The sequence below is a fragment of the Carassius gibelio genome, chromosome B19, assembly GCF_023724105.1.
Source record: "Carassius gibelio isolate Cgi1373 ecotype wild population from Czech Republic chromosome B19, carGib1.2-hapl.c, whole genome shotgun sequence".
Lineage (NCBI taxonomy): Eukaryota > Metazoa > Chordata > Actinopteri > Cypriniformes > Cyprinidae > Carassius > Carassius gibelio.
In genome coordinates, this window is record NC_068414.1 from 23480815 (window position 1) to 23503264 (window position 22450).

At 37.1% G+C, this 22450-nt stretch overlaps 3 protein-coding genes across 4 annotated transcripts; 2 read left to right on the forward strand and 1 right to left on the reverse strand.

Annotated features, from left to right (window-relative positions):
• Positions 1 to 695: 695 nt before the first annotated feature.
• Positions 696 to 10203, forward strand: LOC127978740 (adenylyl cyclase-associated protein 1). The gene is made up of 13 exons (XM_052583615.1): positions 696 to 862; positions 3499 to 3603; positions 4013 to 4113; positions 4211 to 4288; positions 4803 to 4946; positions 6108 to 6193; positions 6289 to 6394; positions 6477 to 6651; positions 7671 to 7843; positions 8086 to 8209; positions 8296 to 8378; positions 8804 to 8947; positions 9030 to 10203. Exons 2-13 carry the CDS (start codon positions 3501 to 3503, stop codon positions 9111 to 9113), a joined length of 1401 nt encoding a protein of 466 aa, XP_052439575.1. The 5' UTR covers positions 696 to 862; positions 3499 to 3500; the 3' UTR covers positions 9114 to 10203.
• A 632-nt stretch (positions 10204 to 10835) lies between these two features.
• On the reverse strand, positions 10836 to 14172 carry LOC127978742 (palmitoyl-protein thioesterase 1-like). Its single transcript, XM_052583619.1, has 10 exons — positions 14017 to 14172; positions 13521 to 13649; positions 12753 to 12862; positions 12538 to 12665; positions 12371 to 12441; positions 11875 to 11977; positions 11680 to 11770; positions 11501 to 11599; positions 11360 to 11431; positions 10836 to 11231 (listed from the first exon to the last, which is right to left on the reverse strand). The coding sequence occupies exons 2-10, from the start codon at positions 13633 to 13635 to the stop codon at positions 11109 to 11111; spliced, it is 912 nt and encodes a 303-aa protein (XP_052439579.1). The 5' UTR covers positions 13636 to 13649; positions 14017 to 14172; the 3' UTR covers positions 10836 to 11108.
• Positions 14173 to 14199: 27 nt separating this feature from the next.
• LOC127978741 (sialin) lies at positions 14200 to 21060 on the forward strand. 2 transcript variants are annotated; one of them, XM_052583617.1, is made up of 12 exons: positions 14200 to 14376; positions 14547 to 14656; positions 15142 to 15300; positions 15813 to 16033; positions 16157 to 16390; positions 16488 to 16662; positions 17002 to 17120; positions 17381 to 17542; positions 17624 to 17756; positions 18428 to 18575; positions 18892 to 18982; positions 19091 to 21060. In XM_052583617.1, the coding sequence occupies exons 3-12, from the start codon at positions 15204 to 15206 to the stop codon at positions 19235 to 19237; spliced, it is 1527 nt and encodes a 508-aa protein (XP_052439577.1). In that variant the 5' UTR covers positions 14200 to 14376; positions 14547 to 14656; positions 15142 to 15203; the 3' UTR covers positions 19238 to 21060. The 2 variants fall into 2 exon arrangements, with proteins under 2 accessions (XP_052439577.1, XP_052439576.1); XM_052583616.1 differs by lacking the exon at positions 14547 to 14656 and having other exon boundaries at positions 14201 to 14376.
• The last annotated feature ends 1390 nt before the right edge of the window (positions 21061 to 22450 follow it).

The following is a 22450-nucleotide window of genomic DNA, read 5'->3' on the forward strand; positions in this document are numbered from 1 at the left end:
GCAGTTATTTTCTGACAGTATTTTCATTTTGAGGTAAACTTTTTCTTTAAATGTTCACAGTGTAACATAATGAGGAAAATAAGTTACACTTTATATTAAACTGTCCTTTTAAAACCGTAATATACAATGTTTGTAATTTAGCATTTTTGTACTTTAGGAAGTACATGCAACATGCATAAACAAGGGCACCATCAAATAAAGTTACGAAAAAATGTGTTAACATTTTGGAAATTAGTCTGAAATGCCCTATCTTAAAGCACACTGACCAACTATTGAAAACTGTCCATTTATTACAAGCCAGTGAAAGAAGGCACTTGTGATTCCATGCACTGTTCGAGCAGATCAAAACTGTGGCATTCACACTTCCTGCTCGACCAACAAGCATCTGTACTGAATCCCAGATTTCTTCCCCTCCGGCTCTAAAAATATTGTTGGCCAAGACTTCAAAAATGCCAGTGAACAATAAGTAAAACTAAAAAAACAAGCACTTTCACTATTATTACATAATTATGTCACATTTTTTAAGTGGTAGAATGGGGAATTTGTTCTATGAATATTACATCTAATCACCTAGACAGACTCATAATAATAAACAAACACATCTTCGTGCTCTGTCTCGAGTCTTCCTGTTCCTGCTTCACTCTCTCTCATCACTTCATCACACACTCGTTCTCTCTCTCTCCTTTGTCCTTATAAGGAAGTGGAGCAGCTGGTGGAGTTTGGGCGGAAACGGCGCGCGGTGACAGCTGGGAGCTTCAGCACGCTCATACAGGAAGACGTCGCAGACGGGGAGCCCGCAATACACCCATTCAACATCAAAGACTAAAGCCAGGACCACTGTAACATTTCTCAGACGGTGACGGTAAGAAGAAAAGTCCTAATGCATTGTTAGATATCTGTGTTATGCGAAATCGTTTCTAGACACAAATCATGACAACTGAAACAGATCTCGCTCGCGCATACTATTGCCAAAAGCGATGAATCCTCGCAGTTGCATTAGGCCTTATGAATAAAACGTGTTTTGTCACACAACTGCATGTTTGCAGAAATCATAACAGCAGTGTAATGCGTCGGTGGGAAAGTTCCTGGTCTTGCAGAGATCAGCGCCCAGTGATGGGAAGTCTGATTCGATAATGCTAATCGGTTCTTTCGAGCAACTCGTTTCAAAGAACCGATTCGAAAACTCTGTGTTTCTTTTGCGTCATTATCAAGCCATTGCATGTTTTTATAAAATGCATTTAATGAAAATAGCTCTGTTTCGCTTGCGTGTTTATAACACTCTCGTGCAATCAAGTCTAAAACAATTTCCAGTTACGTTAAGTTTATTTATAGATTTTTTTTTTTCAAAGTCTTGTGAATCATTTCAAGTGATTCACTTAAAAGATCCGACTCAAAAGAATACTGAAAATTTGCTACAGCTCAAATGAAGGAAGTGGGGCGTGCGTCAAGTACAGGAACTCTGAACGATTGCTACATTGTTTCCGTCTTCACATTATTTTCTATAAACAGTCGCTCTTTATTGTCTGACTGAACGCGCGACAATGTTGTCCCTGCTGACCCGATTATTCAGTCAAATCACATCACATCAAATCTCTTGGCTTGCTTCTTGCCTCGTATCCTATTGTACCTAATCTTATTAATGGCTTGATTGCTTGTCAAGAAAGCCATTGGACTTTTGGTAGTGTCGTGAATGAATATGGCACATCTCACCCCGCGCTATGCCGAGAATGGATGTGATATGGCCTAGTTTTACTAGTCCTGAAGCATAAATGACCTGTTTTCATGTCCAGAAGCACAGCTTTGCACCCTTATGGCGTTTCAGTGATACATCTGAATCTACTGTAGTTTTTTTTTGTCTTGTTTTGGTGTGCTTCTCTTCAGGAATGTAGAGCAGGTGTTAACGCAGTGCCTCTAAACTGAAGCACAGAAGCTTCATCTGGGTTTGAAATGAACATCCATTAACACGCTCGCAAGAAAGTTTAAGTTATTCATAAATTATGTCCTCCAACATTAGAGGGTCGCACACAGTACAAGGGCCATGTCTTTAAAATGCATGTTTAAAATTACAATGAGGATTTTGTTTTTTATTTCTATTTTAGTTCATCTTTATGGTATTCGCAAACAAATAATGACTCACTCGGTCATTGACTGATTCAGAATCAGCTTTAAAAAAGAATTTGCTTAAATCTTAGCAGTGATTTTGATAATCTGGCTTCTATAATAGTTTTGACTAAAGCTAACATTTAGTAGCCAAATTGGCTGGTGGGCGATAGTTAATTTTAAACCCAAATGATGAGCAGTTCGGATCATCTCACTGATTTTCCTGCATCTGTAGGTGGCTGGTTCTTCAATAGTTGTTGCCTCCCTGAAATTGTTTACCTGAGGCAAGGTGATTTGACTGCTCTAATTTGAATGTGTATATTTTCTTATAATGTGAAAAAAGGGGAGTAGAGAAATTTGAATCTAGTTTGACTCCAGTCTGCTTTTATTTTATTTGGCAGAAACTAAAGTTTCATTTGCTCCTGTGTTTTTGTTTCCTCAAAGGCGAACGTGCGTCTGTGATTTTATTCCTGTGTGAACAAATGTTTTGTTCATTCCAGTTGCCTGAACATTTGAAAACAACAGCCACAGCTGCTTGTGGTCACAGAGGAACCCTTTATTGTATTAGTATTGTTAACTAGCTTACTCAATCTTTCACATTTTCTCAAAACTAGTGCAATTTAATGTATCCGACATGAACTTCACTGGTGATAGTTTTCTGCTGTTGTTATAATCCAGTCTTGGGAAATGTGTGATTTCTTGAAGGAGTTAAAAATAAGTGGGATTTTTCCCTTGTGCAAGCTCTCATTAAAGGCAGGTGATTACGTGCTCGTATGGATTCCCTTTACATTTCCCAGAAGAGCTATTCAGGTAAAAGGAGGAGTGAGTCAGTGAGCCAGATTCGCGTATCAGGTTTCAGTTACGTAATGCTACCTGTTTAGTGTGCTTGCATGTAAAGGGGCAATAAAGACAGACTTGCCCTTTGAAAGTTGCCCAGAGAAGGCCAACAAGATCTACTTCCCCTTTTTTTTTTTTTTTTTTTTTATAGATTTTTAGCACATTTATTTTCTCTCAATTGCTGATTTTTTTTTTTTTCTTCTTCCTGTAGCATTTTTGTGGGACAACATGTTGTGTCACGTCCTGCATTCTCTTCAGGCTCTGCATGTTTTTCATCTGTTGACTTTTTATGCACCCTTCCACTGTTGATCTTATTGTTCATTTTACTGTGAACAATGAGTTGTAGAAGAAGTCAGAATAAAAATAATAGTCGTTGGCATAAAAATAAAATTCACCCTGTCTATTTTCTCTCTGATGACATATGCTAGATTTGTCTAGTCATTTCGTTAAAACCTTACTAACAATCGACCACAAGCTCACAATCATGTCTGATTACAGGGATTTCTGTACAACCTTGTTGTTTCAGTAATCTTTGAGCTGTCTCTCTTTCTCACCCATCAGGCATGGCAGAGCTGGCAGGTCTAGTGCAACGTTTGGAGGTGGCTGTGGGCCGTCTGGAGGCCATGTCCTGTTCTGGGGGTGGAGGCAGCCCTGCTGCATCTGGAGGTATTAAGAAAAATGCAAACCAGATATATCTGGCAATAATTAGCAGTGCCTAGTGCAAAAGGGGAGATTGCGAGTTAGCAACTTGAAGATTTAAGCTTTGCTGTGTAAATTTGTCTCTCCTCAAATCATGCAGTTTGTTGAAGATGCATGAACTATTACTTGAGTAATATTACGGTTCTCTTACTAACCATTTGAACATTGACGTGGACTAAAAAGCCCATAGACTCTATATAAAACATTATCATAATTATGAGTGGGATTTCTTTTGGCTTAGTCCTGTAAATTACTGTCTTTTTAGAGCTCTGAAGTAAGTGCATGGTGAAACTTGCTTGCGGATGGAATCTGGAAATGTTGCATTGTGTCTGTTTAGGACATGGTGTAATTCTGTTCTTGTTTCTCTTCTCTTCAGCGGTTTCGGCGTATGTTGAAGCCTATGACAACTTGATCTCTGGCCCTGTGGCTAAGTACACTGCCCTCAGTCAGAAGATCGGGGGTGACGTCCAGAAGCATGTGCGTACTGCAGCGCTGTCATTTATAGTTCCTGAGCACTGGCACACATTGATAAAGACTCCACTCCTTGTGTCTTATCCTTTGTTTTGTGTCATAGGCTGAGTTGATGAAGCAGGCCTTTTCCTGTCAAAGACAGCTTCTGGTCACTGCCTCCAACTCTCAGAAACCTTCTGATGTAAGTGTCCCTGCACTTTTTTCCAGAGTCTCTTATGCTCAAGGCTACATTATGTGTAACAAAAAGACATTTTAAAACAATAATATTGGGAAAATTACAAATTAAAATTAGTTTTCTATTTTGATATCTTTTAAATAAGTGATGGCAAAACTGAATCTTTTAGCAGTCATTACTCCAGTCAGAAATCATTCTTATATGCTGATTTGTTACTCAAAAAATATTTCTAATCAATGTTGAAAACAGTTGTTCTGCTTAATATTTTAGTTTAGACAGTGATACATTTTTCCAGATTTTAATAGAAAGTTCAGTTAAAGTCTTATATTATAAAAGTAAATAAGTAAAAATAAATAAAGTATTATAAAGTAAATGTCTTTACTGTCACTTTTGATCAAATTAATGCATCCTTGCGTAACAAACATTAATTTCTTACAAAAAAGGTAGTATTTTGAAAGGAAGTGTATCTTTAATCCCATCTGTCTGTTCCTCTTTCTCATTCCCTCTCGGTGTTGTGTAGTCTGTCCTGACCTCTCTGTTGGCCCCCGTGTCTAAAGTGATCCAGGAGGTGCAGGCGTTCCGTGAGAAGAACCGCTCCTCGCCTCTCTTCAACCACCTCTCTGCTGTCAGCGAGAGTGTTCCCGCCCTGGGCTGGGTTGCCATGGTAAGGTGGAGGGTGGAGCCTGGGATTGCCAGCACTGAGCCCCATCCACACAGAGATGTGTTTTGCTGTATACGAATACATTTTTGTATCATTTAGGCGTTTTGTCCACACTGATCCATGTTTTGGGAGAGTGAAACCGATAAATATTTTTAAAAAATGGTTCCCAGAGTGGATAAATCTGGAAACGCCACCCTTGCGTTTTGTTCTGGACAGCGAATCCGTGTATTTTCTGAAACTATGATGTCATCAGCCCACGTCTTACCCATAGTCAGACACCGCTACTTCGCGTAACCGCAACAAAAACATCAACAAACACTGTGCAATTCTACTTTTTATCAACTAACATTAACACAGATTAATGTATTGTTCCATGTTCGTTTGTATACCGTATGTATAAGTTTATGCACATAGTCCAAGTCTTCTCTGTTTTTATTGCATCTCTGTGGCAGAATTACAGCGCCACATGCTGGTCTGGCATGTATACTACATTGTTTTTGTACTACATTGGTTTCATGTGGATGCAGATATTTCTCGAGACAAGGAAAAGATTGGATGGGTAAAGCTTTGGCTTTGTGTGGACATAGCCTGAGTGTTGCAGTTTTTGTAGTTGTGTGTTTCTGTCTGATATTAAATCAATTATTGGACTTTATATTAGGGAAGTGTACTCCAACCAATCAGTTTCCTCATTCTCAAGTGTGAGAATTTCCCTACATTTGAAAACGCCTGGGTTAAACGGACACCGTTTTCATATGTGTTTTTTTTTTTTAGGGATGCTGTTTATGTGGGATTTAAGTGTAAGACCACATTACAAAGAAATTTTATGATGTACAGTAAGAAATGTATGATTGTGCTCTCTTTCTAGGTCACATTTATATAAATATAATTATTTAAATACTACAAGATAGTAGCACAAGTAATTTCAGACTGATTGGATGTACCTTGATTTTAAAGCACCAGTTCTTAGGATAATCAAAGCAACATTTGAACTTTTTTTTTTTTTCTCAGTAAGCCAACAACATTGGTGCATGAATGTTCCTAAATCCTTCTCATCAGACTTTTGAACCCCACAGCATATGCACAAGAAACAAAAGTCCTAATAAGTGGAATGTTCGTTCATGTCTTTCAATAAACATATAATCTTTTTCTTTCTAAATGTGTTAGGCACCAAAGCCAGGCCCCTATGTGAAGGAGATGCAGGACGCTGCCACGTTTTACACAAACCGTGTGCTCAAGGATTACAAGGAAAAGTATGTGTCTGTCTGCGATGTAATGCAGCTTGTCTAAACGCCAGCAAAATTGCATATCAGTCATTTTCCCATCTGCCTTATTGTCTTATTTTTAGAGATAAGATGCATGTGGAATGGGTCAATGCCTATGTGTCCATTTGGACTGAGCTGCAGGCCTACATCAAGCAGCACCACACGACTGGACTGAGCTGGAGCAAGACTGTGAGTCTCGTTCTTGTCTGTTCGCTTTGTCCCACATGCTTCTATAAATGAATTTCCCAAATTAAGCATTTTGGTTTCTCAGGGTCCGGTGGCTTCAGCCTCTGGAGGCGCCCCGAGTGGAGGAGCACCAGCTCCACCTCCCCCAGGTCCTCCTCCACCCGCCATGGACTTGGGCAAATCATCAGGTGGAGACTCTGGAGCAACCAATCGCAATGCTCTCTTTGCCTCCCTCAACAAGGGAGCTGATATTACTAAAGGTATTAAATAGATCCCTAACTTGATGTAGTAGTACTACAAATGGATATGATGTGGTTTGGGAAAAAAAGGTTTAAAATGTGTCCAGTAGAGCCTACAGCGCCCAAAACATTCAGTGACCCTTTTATTGCTTTTTAAATGGAAAGGTCATTGCTAAAACCTTTACCAGTCCTTTTGTCTAATTGGAAATGATGCAGATTGTTTCACTTGATGTTCTGTAATGGAAGCATCAGTGTGTGTGTATATTATAAAGGTCAGTGCAGCAGTCATGATACAAAAGGGCACAGTTAGTGCTTTCACTTGTGGTAAGACTGTAGGGTGTCTCTTTTTTTATACATATAAAATTAATAATTAAATAGCCATCATAACAGTGTTATTTTAGTATCATTGCGATGACGTTTTTAGTATTTTTAACCAGTTTTTCTTTTTATATTTTCAGTTTGTTTTATAATTTTAAAGTAATTTTAAATGTTTCTTAAATTTTCTTATTTTTAGTACATGAAGTTAATCTAAAATGAAAAAATATCTTGTTGTTTTTGGAACCTGAAATAGAGGTGGGTTTTTTTCAGTTAATGTTAGTCTTATTTATTTGTGCATTTAGCAAATACGTTTTTTTTTTTTTTTAAATACTTTTCTCACAATGAAGTTAACCAACAAGTACCCCAATATACTTCTTTCATCCTCACCTATACAAACACAGCAATAACAAGAACTGAGTCCACAAGCAATCTATAAGTAGTCTGTAGAAACAGTCAAATGTCTCGTTTGTCCAAATCAGTGGTTTTTCCACACAGAAGGCTGGATTCAGAAGGAAAAATCCAACAAATGAAGATTACAAACCTAAAAGAACAATAATACTAATATTAATAATAATAGGCTGATAGCGATAATGCAAAATAAAGGGTATAAGGTTTCTCAGTATTTGTGTTACCTGGCACAGGAATTTTTTTTTTTAAAGACTTGTCTTTTTTTTTTTTTTTAAGACTTGTCCTATCTATAATATCTTTTGACTCTCTTTAAGGACTGAAGCATGTGTCTGATGACCAGAAGACGCACAAGAATCCTCAGCTCAAAGCTAAAGGAGCTCCCGTGCCTTCTGGGCCCAAACCCTTCGCTGCTCGGCCCACAGCAGCCGCCAGCCCAGCCCGCACTCTGCCCCCAGTGCTGGAGCTGGACGGAAAGAAATGGAAAGTGGTGAGTGAGTCAGTACGCCTGTTATAGTCTGTGTATGCAGATCAAATTATTTTTGGAAATACCATTCTGATAGTTATTTTCCATCTCAAGCTTAGGTATGTTTACTTTATAGATGCCAGTAGAAAAGATACTAAGCAAAGTTTTGCCGTTTTAGTACTGAACTAAACTGACGGGGGAATTTCTGTGAAGACATGACACTGTTTAGCCAGTATATTTCACTCTCTCTTGGGCTTTTTCTACAGGAAAATCAGGAAGGCGCCCAGGGCCTTGTGATCAGTGACACAGAACTGAAGCAGGTGGTCTATGCCTTCAAGTGCAACAACAGCACTTTACAGGTGAAGGGGAAGATCAACTCCATTACTTTGGGTATGTACGCACTACTCCTCCAGTCTTCACTTTGTTTTTATATAGGTAGAAATTTTAGATCGAAGTTTGTTTTGTTGTCTTTTCAGATAACTGTAAGAAATTGGGTCTGGTCTTTGACGATGTTGTGGGTATTGTTGAGGTGATCAACTGCAAAGATGTTAAGGTCCAGGTGTGTATGCTTGTGCTTTGTACTCTTCTCATTATAAATGTAAAGTATCTGCAGTGTCATTTAAGCATTTAAAGTGTCTAGGATTTCTTTTGTTATTATCACTTTAATTTGATCCTGAATGAATTTACACTTTTTTTTCAACCCCAGAATTAAAAAAAGAAAAAAAAAAACTATTGGAAAATATAAACTCAGAATTGCAAGATAAAAATTGTGGGTTAAAAAGTTACGGAGCATAATTACACATGCGTTTGAAATAAAAATAAAGCTCCTTAAAACAGTGGAACTGATTGCACTGATGTTTTCTTGAAAATATGAATTTTGATTTAAAGGTCTTTAATTCTCCAGATATCTTGATGTTGACTCTTTCTCTCTCTTATTACACTGTGCATCTGTATCTTACTCATTGTTCTTCTGTTGATTTCCAGGTTATGGGTAAGGTGCCAACCATCTCCATCAACAAGACCGATGGCTGCCATGTGTACCTGAGCAAGGACTCTCTGTCATGTGAAATCGTCAGCGCTAAGAGCTCTGAGATGAACGTGCTGGTGCCCAAAAAGGACGGAGAATACGTAAGTAATGGAGTGAATCATCTACGATTCTAAACATTTTAAGAATAGGAGTAATTGCTTTCCTGTTTCCGTTTTATTCCAGACTGAGATCCCAGTCCCTGAACAATTCAAAACTGTATGGGACGGTAACAAGCTGGTCACCACAGCAACCGAAATTGCGGGATAAAGGACCAGCCTGTATGAGACCACCCCCATTCCAGTGTCCTACCTGACTGACCAACGAGCTTAAACTACAACGTAGTATGAAATGCCAACCAGGTCCACTCTCCTATCAGCCAATCACAGCAGCAATCATATCTTCCTTCAGCTAATGACATGACTGCTTGCTTCCCACAAGCACTTGCTCAGTCAGTGGCAGGGCTCCATTCTCTTCTATTCCATTGATTTAAAACATTAGCACTTGAAAAGAATTGCCAACAGTTGAGGTGTTTTCATATGTTTTGTTTTGTTGTTGTCTTGCAGCCATACTAAGCAAAATAAAATGGCCAACATGAGAAAGCAAGTCATTTTAATCAAATTTTGTATTTTTAATTTTTTTCCATTTGCATTTTCTGCTCTGGGGGGCAGGTGTTTTGGGCGGGGGGTCATTCCGTTTTCTGTTTAACATATGCAATTCAGATCTGAAGCACATAAATGTCCTGCTACAGACCACAAATGCAGACATTTACTTTATTATTATTATTTTCTAGGGATAATTAGAATCAAGATGTGTCAAATCTTACAGGACCAATTGGCGGCCTTGCAGGATTCACAGTTATATTTCCAATCGTGACACTGAAACAATGTTGCAAAAAAAAAAACAGTAGTTGCTTTAGGAATTCTCATTTCGCTCTTTATTTCATTTTGTATTCCAGAGCACATGCACATTCCGTGTAATATAAATGAACATTCCATTGTTCATGACGGAGAGGTGTGGAAAGCGTTTTGATATCTTGAGTGTTCTTGGCACAAACTGGAGATGAGGCAGAGAAGGACACACAGCGTAATGTTGTGATGCCCACAGTACTGTCCATGTCTGATATCTGATGACTATCTGCTGTATTTACATGACCGGTGTCCACCTCTTGCTCTCATCACATGCTTTAACTAGTTTAGGCTTTAGTTCCAACCTCTTAATCTTTACTTTCCATATTACTGAGGCAATGAGTATGGAATCTATTTTGTATCGTTTGTCTTTTTTTTGTCTTTATTTGGCCGATAATTAGTACTGGAGAACAAACATCATTAAAACTGTTTCAATAAATAACAACACTTTATTCGGAGTCTTTGGTGTGCTTCATTGTATGTAATTGACAGATACATTTTGTTGCAAGAGTCCAGTATATTCCATTTTATTGTTTAAGATTTCCATTAAGGTGATGTGGGACAGAACACAAGAGTTTCTGAAAACATTAGGGGTGCTCCGATCACGATCGGCCGATCGTTATGCGCATCTCGTCAGTAAAGCCGGTTCTCTAATCAGCGGTTAATTACATCAGGTGCGTGATTTCACATAGAGCAGCTTTTACTACACAGAGCCGTTGTTAACTGAGAAGATGCGCAAATCCACTTCATTTTCAGCGTTTATTGGCGCATCTTCTCAGTTAACAATGGCTCTGTGTAGTAACAGCTGCTCTATGTGAAATCACGCACCTGATGGAATTAACCGCTGCTTAGAGAACCGGCTTTACTGACGAGATGCGCATAACGATCGGCCGATTGTGATCGGAGGACCCCTAGAAAACAGGATATATTTGGTCCTGTTGTCTGGCTCAAGCTATAGCACCAGTTTACAACTATTTGTTTTGCAAAGTATGTTTTAGTTTTGATGCATTTTAATATTAAACTAAATAATTAGTGTAATGGTACACTCTTTATGTGATCCATAAATAGAACATAGGCCACAGGGTTTTTAAGATTCAAAAGTTTTATTCTCTAACCAAAATGAACTGAAAAATAGTACACAATTAGAACAAATTAAAATTGGATTGTAACAACAAGGATGTTTTTTTTTCTGATTAAATCAATCAAATAAAAATCAGATCAGTGCAATAAAACAAGCAAGACTGGCTTCATTTCTGTATATAAGACATTGTATAAGACTCAAAGGCAGTAGTTAGAAACATGCTAAAGTCAGCAGACACTGGACTATGTGTGTGTAGGATTAAGCCTGTTACTGTATTTAGCGTAGGAAGGGAAGTAGCTTTTCATTAAACCATTCTTGGGTGAACTGCAGGTGATCTCCATCATAGTCAAGAAACACAAGCTTCCCTGCAGAATCCATCTCAGCCAAACCCAGGCGATCCTGACCAAACAAAATAAAGGTAGATCAATCTCTTATATATATATATATATATATATATATATATATATATATATATATATATATATATATATGGGTTACATGTGTATAATGAGGTAGATTTAATTTACCTCTGTATAAATAGCACTTTCCTTTAGTGTTTCCAGCTCTTTGTCTTGACCAGGTTTATAGAAGCCAAACCACTGATAAAGACAATTAAATTAGTAATGGTTCAGTCCTCTTCTAATTCAATAAAAGAGAGGCTAATGTACCTCAGAATCCACGGGATCTACCATAGTGTCCTTCAGGAACTTAACCATGACAAACTTGTTCAGAGACATGAGATTTTTCTTGTAGGTCTCATTCACCACCTGACAGAAATAAAATTCAATTACACCACACGCACAAATATATCTATTTAAAAATAATTCTCCCTTATCATGTGGCTTACCCGCTCCTGATTGATGTCAGCAAGAAAGAGGCTGTGCTTTTTATACAAGTCGTCATTGAGGGGATCGTGCCAGTATTGTGCCTGCACCAAGCTAAAATCAAATGACAATCAATTTGCTTGACTAGTGAATGTTCAGATGTGTTACTGAAATCAGGAAATGGTCTGCTGAGAAGCCAAAAGCAGCCATGCACGCACTGTTTTTGAACTACATCGGTGTAGGCTCCTGAGTTTAACATCTTGCGAATCCACTCACAGATATGAGAGCTTTCACCAGGGCATCGTGGAAGACCGAATACTCCTGTGAAAGAAGAAAAAAGTGGAAGAGAGAATCAAATGTTTGACAAAAAAAGATATGTTTGAATCATGTGGATTTAGTCACTCAAGATTTAGTTAAATAAAGCAACAAAAACAACTATTTTATTAATTGTTAACATTTTTTATAAGATTTATTAATTAATATCAAATGGTAGCTACATATAATTTTACATGCTGTATTGTGACTGCAAATGTTATAACCTTCTCTCAAGTTATTTTATTTTACTCATTAATTTCATTTCCTGAAGCAACATAACTTGTGAAATCAAAACAGGGACGTTGTCCCACAGTGCTAACCATTTTTAGGAACAAATGTTCTGCTATTTTTAGAAAGTACATCAGCCAAAGAGTAAGCATAGCGCGTCTGTCATATTACCTTGATGCTGCCCACCGACTGAGATGAGGTTCTTCATTGGGGGATCTGGACAGCGCTGTGCAACCGCCCGTCTTACGAAACATTAAACAAGACAGAAAGGTAAAACAACATGATTAAGACTTCTGAGAATCCCTTGCATGCACTGGTCTGAATAAATAACCCCTTACAGAAACTGTGACCCCTGGGAGAAGCCCATTGCATTGTAGCCTCCCTTCAGTTTGGGGTCCTGAGACAGCTGATCACATACAAAAGACACCTGCTCATTAACATCCATGAAGAAGCCATTTTCAGTGTCCTGTAAAAAAAACAGAAGCTAAATCAGACCTTTTTATTTCAAACAACAACAGGAATGAGAAGAATGGAGGATGTGAAGCTGCTTTACCTGTACGACAGTCTTGCCGATCATCAGGGAAAGCACATATATTCCTGGGACTTCAGCTTCCATCATCTTCTTTATTGCACCCATGCTCAGTGGATTGCAACAACTGTCTCCTGCAAAAACAAATGAACAAATAACAGTGATAATTAGCATTGATCTCAGTAGGTGAGTTTCTGTTAATCTGGTAAATGTTGCATAGGTCCTAGTGTTTATTAGAGAGACAATTTAATGTTAATATTATAAAAAATAAGCAATTTTCAATCATCTGTTATGTACTACAGATGATCATGATAACCCCCCAAAATGTTAGATTAAATGAAATAATTAGGAGATATTTTACAGTATGGAATTGTGTTTTAATAATGAGGAGTAATGGAGTACTAACAAATAAAATGTCAAGCAATTATACATTAAAAAAGAAGACTTAAAAAAAAAAAAAGATTAAAGTCACTTACCATTCACAAGTTTAGGGTCAGGTTTTTCTTTTTGAAAGATATTAATGCTTGTGTCCATAAAGAATGCACTAAATACATAATAAAAAAATATTTTATATAGTATTAATTTTTTGAAAATAAAATAAAACTGACCCCAAACTTTTGATGGTTAGTGTCCGTGTATGATGCATGCAAAATATTAGTGTCCGTTTTTTATTGCTAAAGCAAGCCAGCGTATACACAAACACCATTTTGAATACTACCCTAATGATTGACACTATTTAGTGACTCAGGCCTGTTATTTATTAGCTCAAGAGCGGATGTGTGTCTCACTCACCCATGCCGTGCCATATCACCAGAGGGACTGTGGCATTATCTCCCCACGAGGAGCCACACAGCAGCAGCAGACACCCAGACACAGAGATGAGGCGAAGAGCCGCGGATAAACCCATGCTTGAGTCCGAACCTGAAGATGTGAACACATTTATTACATCCCTGTTCGCAGAAAACACTTACAGGAAGGGAAAGCACTGAAATAAGGAAGTGAAGAAGTGAAGTGGTCACCCACAATTAATTGAAGGGGCTTTCTGCGACACACTTTTAAAATGTCAAAAATATTTCCCCATAGTGCACAAACAGATCGAAAGTAAGAAGCTAAAAATAAACAGTTTCATCGCAATTTAACCATAAATGCCTTCGAAATCGTTTACCTTTTCAGCATTTGCAATTATACAACCGGGAGCCTTAATAATGCTAAGCTCAGAATTGCTATAAACATGTTTATAAATGCCTATACAAATATTTTTTTCGGTTACAAGCCATGGTGTACTTACAGCGATAACTTTCTGTTCATTCAATCACATGAAAACACAGCTTACGTCAAACAAATGCGTTTATGGCTGCAGACTTGTATGTCACAGCATTAAACCTGACACAGTCAGTCAGTCGCTCCAGAGTGTTTAGATTATGATGCTTTCCAGAGCAGGAAGTCTCGAGATGTCACGTGATCAACCAGCAGCCAGAGAACAGTCAAACCGGGAATTGTGTTTTTTTTCCTGAAAAACATTAAAACATTTTGCACTTCTAGAATTAATGGACGGTTTGTATGGCTATGGAGGGGTCGAAAACGAATCGTCTTTATTGTCAATCATCCAGCGACTGAATCTTACATCTGTTTAGGAGGCACGTTAATGGTAAGAATGAAGAAAAATAGCACCATATGTCAAATTTTGTATTTGTATAAATAATATTATTTGTGTATATAACGTAACATATAAATTAAAATCCAAACCTTTGTATCATGTTTTTACATTGAACTTAAGTTTTTTTCCCCCATGTTTCTCATTTCATGTGCTGAGTCTAGTGTTAGAGACAATAGAGGGACCAAAAAATAATAACGTGGCGGCTAGATTGACCGTGCTTTTCTGCTTGGCGGCTGGCTTAACCGCAGTAAAAAAAAAAAGCTCTTGAAGGGTAAAAGAACTGAATAACATCAAACCTTCTTTTTTTCCACTATTTAAACAAGTAATATTCTAAACATATTACAGCTTTCAAATGAGGAGATTTCTGATTTATGCCAAAAATATGAAGTAGTTGTGCAGTATAACCTCTGATAGCAATAAATTATTTTACAGGCCATAGAAAAGATCTGAAAAAAAAATCTTGAAAGCTGAAACACATACATTTGCATAATGAATAATGACAGGAAAATTGGTATTTGACATGATGAATGGTCCAAACAGAAGAGGAAGACTAACAGAAAATGGACTGCTGATATCAAGCACTGATTGGTAGAACTAAACAGCAATTTATGAAAACTGAATAAATACAGCATTGATCCCACGATTGTTGATTAGTTGTTGATGAAATGGTGCCTCAGGTTTATTGAAGCTTATGGATTCTGACAAAACACAAATGAGATGAATTGCATGTTCGAAAATGTCTTGTTTGTGTTTCAGGACTTGTGGATGTCATACTTAAACTAACTCAAGTACGGTCCAAAACTTACACCTTTCCAATAATGGCAGTTCAAAGTGGTTACTCCATTAACTCGACTGCGGACGACCAGGACAGTGACACTGCACCACTTCTAGAGAAGGAAGTGGAAAAAATCACAGGTTGGTCTACAGTTTGTTCCTCCTGCATCTGCATGAAATCTGGTGCTTTGTTTTGTGCATTTAATAGGTCTTGTCACACATATGCTCCTATTCAAATGTTTGGGGTGCTAAGAATTTTTTTAATTTCTTTTTTATGCTTTTGAAAGAAATCCCTTACCAAATCAACTCACCAGTGTTGCCATTATTTTTAGCAAAATACAGTTTTCTAGTTTAATATATTAAAAAATGTAATTTGTTTCTAATTTCTTCGGATATTACTTTTATCAATGTTGGAAACAGTCATGCTATGTAGTATTTTTGTGGAAATGTGATAATTTTTTCCAGTATTTAATGTGCCCCTCGCTGAAAAAAAAGAAAAAAAATCTTGTGCACCTTAAACTTTTGAAGGGTAGTGTGCTAAGTGACTATGATCTTTACCAATTTTATATATATATATATATATATATATGTGTGTGTGTGTGTGTGTGTGTGTAACTATTTAAAATTTCAGAATGTGTTTGTATGTGTGACAGTGCCTCCCAAATGCTGCTCTGTACGATGCAATCTGGCTACTATGATGTTCTTTGGCTTTGCTGTGGTCTATGGTCTACGTGTAAATCTCAGTGTTGCCATGGTTGCTATGGTTAATGACACCAATTACCAGTCATCACCCGATAGCAATATATCGAACGAGTGTCCAGTATCCACCCATACACTTGACAACAGCAGCCAAAGTTCAGAACAGCCAGATGGGGTAAGAATAAACTGCATGCAGCATTTCATGCACCAAACCTGGTGGATCTTCACATGTCAAGCATTTTTATAACTTAAAATACTTGGTTCTTGTTTGTCTCTTTATTTCATTTTCTTTTCCTAGATTCCAAGATACCCATGGGATCCCAAGACGCAGGGAATGCTGCTCAGTGCTTTCTTTTTTGGATACCTGTTTACTCAGATCCCGGGAGGCTACCTTTCAGGACGCTTTGGAGGAAGCGTGTTCCTTGGTGGTGGTGTGCTTGGAACAGCCGTCCTCACTCTCCTTACTCCACTGTCTGCACAACTTGGAGCCAAGTGGCTGTATGCCTTGCGTGCACTTGAGGGATTTGGGGAGGTTGGGGACATTTGTAATAGCCAAAAAAGCTCCACAATGATTCTCAAATAGAGGAGCTTTGAATTTGAGTCTGTATCTTTTCTTTTTGTTTGTCTAGGGTGTGACTTTTCCTGCCATGATGGCGATGTGGGCCCGCTGGGCTCCTCCACTGGAGCGGGCTCGTCTGATGACGTTCTCAGGTGCAGGCTCTAGCTTTGGGGCCTTTGTGGCTCTTCCTCTCACTGGCTTCATCTGCCATAGTCTGGGGTGGCCAGCGGTCTTCTACTCCTGCGGTGAGGGAAAATGACATTTAACTTATGGGTGCATTTATATACATAATAGTTTGGGGTCTGGAAGATTTTTGTTTGATTGTTTTGAAAGAAATTCATAGTTAAATTCTGCAAGTATTCAGAACTTGATCAAAAGTGCCAATAAAGACATTAATAATACATAAATGCTGTTCTTTTGAACTTTCTATTCATCAAAGGCTCCTGAAAAACAGTATAGGCTATATTAGAGCTCTGGGGTCATATATGATATATGAAAATATTTAACAGTCCTTACTCTTGTCTTCATATTTCATGTAATATAATAGCATTGTATCTTATACATTAAAGTGTTTTTACCATCAGGAGGTGTCGGGTGCCTCTGGGCAGTGTTTTGGTTTATCTTGGTGTCAGATGAACCCCGAACTCACCCAAGAATTAGTGACAGAGAGAAATATTACATAATTAACTCAATAGGTTCACAGGTATGAGCAAATTTTATATTTGAATTTTTGACGATGTATACAGTTGGTCTCATTCTTTATTCAAGTAAATAATTCATGCTAAATATAAATAAATAACTATAATATGTAACTATAATAATAACTATAATACTCTAATATGTATTAGAATATGTTATTGAATTTAAAAATAATCCTCAAATCACATGGATTTAGAGGTTTAGATCTGCAGGTACACAAAACACAGATCTGCAATATTGATTTGATATTTTCTCTGATTTTAGGGGATGCCTCATGGTTGGTCAGTGCCTGTATTATCTATGCTGTTCTCTGTGCCTCTTTGGGCCATAATCATCTCACAGATGTGCTCTAACTGGTCTTATTACACTCTCCTCACCTCACTTCCTACCTATATGGACACTGTGCTCCACTTTGATTTGCGACAGGTGAGACAAGTTGGATATTTCGAATAAATCCGCCTGCTTTGAATCCTGTGTCACTCTCTTTGACTTTGTTTTGTCGATCAGAATTCGTTCCTCTCCGCTCTGCCGTACCTGGCTGGATGGCTGTTCTCAGTGGGCTCAGGGGTGCTTGCAGACAACCTCCTGGAGAGGGAGCTCCTGAGTGTCACAGCTGTCCGAAAACTCTTTACTTTCATTGGTATAAATATCAAATATCTTATATACAACATATTTTTGATGACAGAGTGCATGTTTAAAGTGTGGAAAATAGAATAGTTACGCTAATGGTCAAAAATGTGGAATTGTTACATTTGAAATGTTTTTTTTAAACACTCTTATGCTTATCAAGGCTGCATTTACTTGCCCAGGGAAAACGGAAATATTGTACTTTGTAATGTATTGAAATATTATTACAATTTTAATATGTATTTTTTTTATTAGCCATCGCTCCAGTTTTCAGAAATGCTGATTTGGTGCTCAAGAAACATTTTAATGCTAAAAACAGTTCTGTTGCTTAATATTTTTATTGAAACTGTGATAACTTTAGGATTTCCATATTTTTGATGGAAAATAACCGATTTATTTGAAATACAAAGCTTTTGTCACATTATAAATGTCTTTACTGTCATGTTTAATTAATTAAATACATCCTGGCTAGATAAAAGTATTTATTTTATTTTAATTCAATCTTACTTTCCTCAGAATTTTTAATGATAGTCTATCACAGTTTCTATAAAAATATTAAGAATCAAATCTTCAAATTGACAATAAGAAAATCAGCATATTAGAATGATTTCTGAAGGACAACTTGACACTGAAGTATTTCAGTTTAATAGTGTTTTTAATATTTTGATGTTTTGTGTCCCATAGGTCTGTTTCTTCCTGCTGTTTTCCTGCTTGCTGTAGGCTTCACGGGTTGTAGCGGTGTGCTGGCTGTGACATTTCTCACTTTGTCCAGTGCATTTGGGGGTTTCAGTGCTGCTGGTGTCTTCATTAACCAGATTGACATTGCTCCACGGTACAAAACCAAGACTCTCTGACTAGTTTATGTCACAAATAGTCGGTCTGCTCAAGTAGGCCCTATAGAGCTGTTGATTACATCCCTTTGTGGGCCAACTCAGAAGGACACTTCACTTTAGTTTCCCTTTAGTATTTCTAATGGGTTTTTTAATTTTTATTTAATATAATGTTTGAATGGTCATCTGAGTCATAGGACTACAAACTGAACAGCTCGGTGCTAAAATTGATGCCCATCAGTCTATCCATTAATTTACCTTTACAAACTTCACTTTTTTTGCAATATTAATATCTTCTTTTGTGCTGTTTTCTTCCAGGTACGCAGGTACACTTCTAGGAATCACAAACACTTTCGCGACCATCCCTGGAGTTCTTGCACCAATTGTAGTGGGTTACTTGACCAAAGATGTAAGCTGTGTTCTTTACTTTACAGTGTAACACTGCAGTAGTTTACAAAGAATTAATCAGCAAAAGCTGACATTTTCATATGTTCTCCCTTCCTTTTTTTGCGAGCAGTACTCAGTTACAGGATGGAGACACGTGTTCTGGTTGTCTGCAGGGGTGAGCGCCTTTGGAGCCATCTTTTACGTGATCTTTGGCACTGGAAAGATTCAGAGCTGGGCGAGGACAGATGAGGAATCTGACACAGATACACACAATTAAACATTCCAGTTGACCAATTCAGAGGGATTGGAGTTTTATCCTATACTCAAAACATGCTACCAGTCAGAAGTTTGGACAGACTTCATACTTTTTCATGATTTAAAAAAAAAGAAGTGTTATTCTAAAGACCAATATTATATATTTAAATATATAAATATATATTTTTTAAATAAATGGACCAGATAGTGACATTTTTTTTAAGTCAGTATATAATTCCCATAAGTGTTACTTTATAGCTATGATTACTGTTTAAAAAAGAAAAAAAAAAAAAGAGTAGCATGTCCAAACTTCTGACTCTGATAGAATTAATACAGTTTCACTCAGGGTTTTAAAGGGAAAATTTGAAGTGCCTTAACATGTGTAGTTTATTAGTCGGGCAATATTTATTAACTGCTGAACAGTTCAGAATTAATCATAATACAATGGAATGGAAAATTCAGAGTAATTCCATGTCTTCATTTCATTCAATCTTAATCTCATTGAATTTAAAAATATACTCTGGACTCTATACTAACTTTCAAGCAAGTGTAATGTTTACTACAGTGGTGAAACAGAATAGATTTAGGGGTTATATCTAAATGTAATTACATTTGAAAATACATGTTAATAAGCACTTGAATGCATTAATAATTGCTAATGAAGTAACTAGTCCATTAATTGTGTCATTCAGTTCAGCACTCAGTTTATTACAGATTTACTGACAGATACAGTCGGACATGGTACATTATTGTTTTGAGTTTTTACATTAAGCTAATGCACAGTTTAATTTTTACATGTTTGGTAAGCAGCTGCAGATATTTTCCTTTTTTTTTTTTTTTTTTTTACAAGCTTTTACAATAAATTTGACTTAATGTTTATTTAAAACACTCAAAGTGTCATACATTAATTGAGTCACAATGGCCAGCACTTTTTCTTTTTTTGAAATGGCATGAATATCTCAATGCTGAAAATTGCCCAGTATTTCTATTTCATTTTTTTACAATAAGTCATATTCATTTGATCATGCTCAATAAATAACATTGAATTTGCTACAGTGCAGTCATTTTCCATCTGCTTTGTCAGCACTTGTTATGTGTACTTCAGTATGGATGAATAGATCATTAATCAAACATTTGTATTCTTATGTGAGAATATAGAGTATATAACCCCATCATTTTATTGGCTACAGTGTAAATAATATATAAGGTAACATTACAGTCAGCTTGTGGCATTTGGGGACTCAATTTCTCAAAATAACAGCCAGCAGATGGCGCAACACATCGATGAAGATAAATGGCTGAATTATTAGAATGCCTCAAATTTTACACCCGATAGACAGTACTGCATGTTTAAATGGTAAATCTTAAATTTGTGTATTATTATAACTAAAACAGTCAGGGGACAATAATACCAGTTATATAAACACTGCCATTGTCTATGTCAGATAAGCTCCCAACACTTTTAACTTACCTCAGCACTGTTGAGAAAACGACCCGGATGTACATGATTGAATGCGGCAAGGTCTCACGTGCTTATCTACATGTGTGACAGTGATGTCAGCGTGCGTGAAGACTGTCATGTAACCTTACTGGGCGTTTTAACCATTTGTGTCATTGATAGAGTGCTACTTTGATGTGATGTATCGATTTTTATCAGTAAGACAGCGAATATTTGATTATTTAGGTTAGTCTCTTTAATTGTTCCAGTCGTGACATTGTAAATGAAATATGTACATGCACCCTTTCCGTATCTTTTGTGTGTGTAAATAAATGAGCGATCTTTAGTCCAGCATACCATGTGGACAAAAATAAGACTGGTAGAGTAATAAAATAACCTTTCTTGTATTTCAGTTTTACTAGCTGTTCAAATGAGCAAAGAATTTGCTCTATGAACTTGATCTTGCCCCAGAATACCCTGTTATTTTTCTCCCTGCTTGAAAGACATGGTCAAAGAAACAGTAAGGTGAACTGTAGTTCTTTAGATGTTTTTTTTTTTTCTTTTTCTTTGACTACATACTCTTTTTTCCTTCAACAATTGTGAACCCAATAGGAATTGCTTCCTTTCATTCATGGACATTTGCATTTTCACCAAAGGTCTGAGACAGACCCATGGGGTTCTCACACAGTTCCTTGACCCCCACTCGTTTGCATTACACCTTAAAAATGCAAAACACATTTTTGAGGGGATTTGCAAGTGTAAGTTTATTGCCTTGAGGGGGAGGTGGAGGATTTCTCCATTTAATTTCAACAGTTTTTTGTTATTTTAAAAAGCCTTCAGGTTGGTCTAATATTTATGAATACATTTTAAGGTTATTTCATTTCAAGTCATTTTAGGTTTAAAAGACTTATTAAATGCTATGTTGTTTTTAAACATTTTAGAACTAGAGTACAATTATTTAATTGAATGTTAAATCATGTAGCCGATTTCAAAACTGATCTAAAGCTAGAGGTCTGAAGGATTTTTTTTTTTTAAGTTTTAGCACTTCTGAAGGTGCACAGCATTGCTATCATCAAAATACTTTTTAATTTACATTACATTTGCATCTATCCATTTAGCAGATATTTTGGTCCAGACTGACTTATGATCATTTGAAATATCAGTATTGTTGCAATACCAAATTTCAAGAGTAAACTGTAATACACAGCTATCTTGCAGTGAGGTCTGCTCTGTGTTTGAGCCTTGAAGGAAAAGTGATCAGGCCTTTCCTTCTGTATTGCGTGACCAAACAGTGAACTCATGTCAGACATGGACATTGATTCATGGCACAAATTCCCCATGCCCTCCCCCACACTTGTTGAGTGCCTGAGATAGAAACCAAATGGCAGTTATCTGGACAAATAGATATTAAGCCTGTTAGCAGTGCGCTGCTACATGAACCTGGTAAACAGGCCAGACCAGATCAAGAGTCACCACCGTATACAAAAAGACAAATGTTTGAAGCAGGGCAGGATATGCTGAGGTGTGTTTGTAAGTCGGGGTGGGACTTTAGACAGCTGTGCTGTGAGTAGGAAATCATCTTTGGTGGGTGTGTGTGTGAAGAAAATAAGAAAGAAAGGTGGGAATCACTGCAGTTCACATAGCACAATCATATGCCCGCTTTTTCCCTCAAATTCTGTGGCATCTCTTTTTGACATCACTCTTGTCATTTGACTTGTTGCTTACTGCATAATTCTATTTACTTCATTTTCTAGTATTACTGGTAAAGAAGACCATGATAATGACTGAAGAAACTTT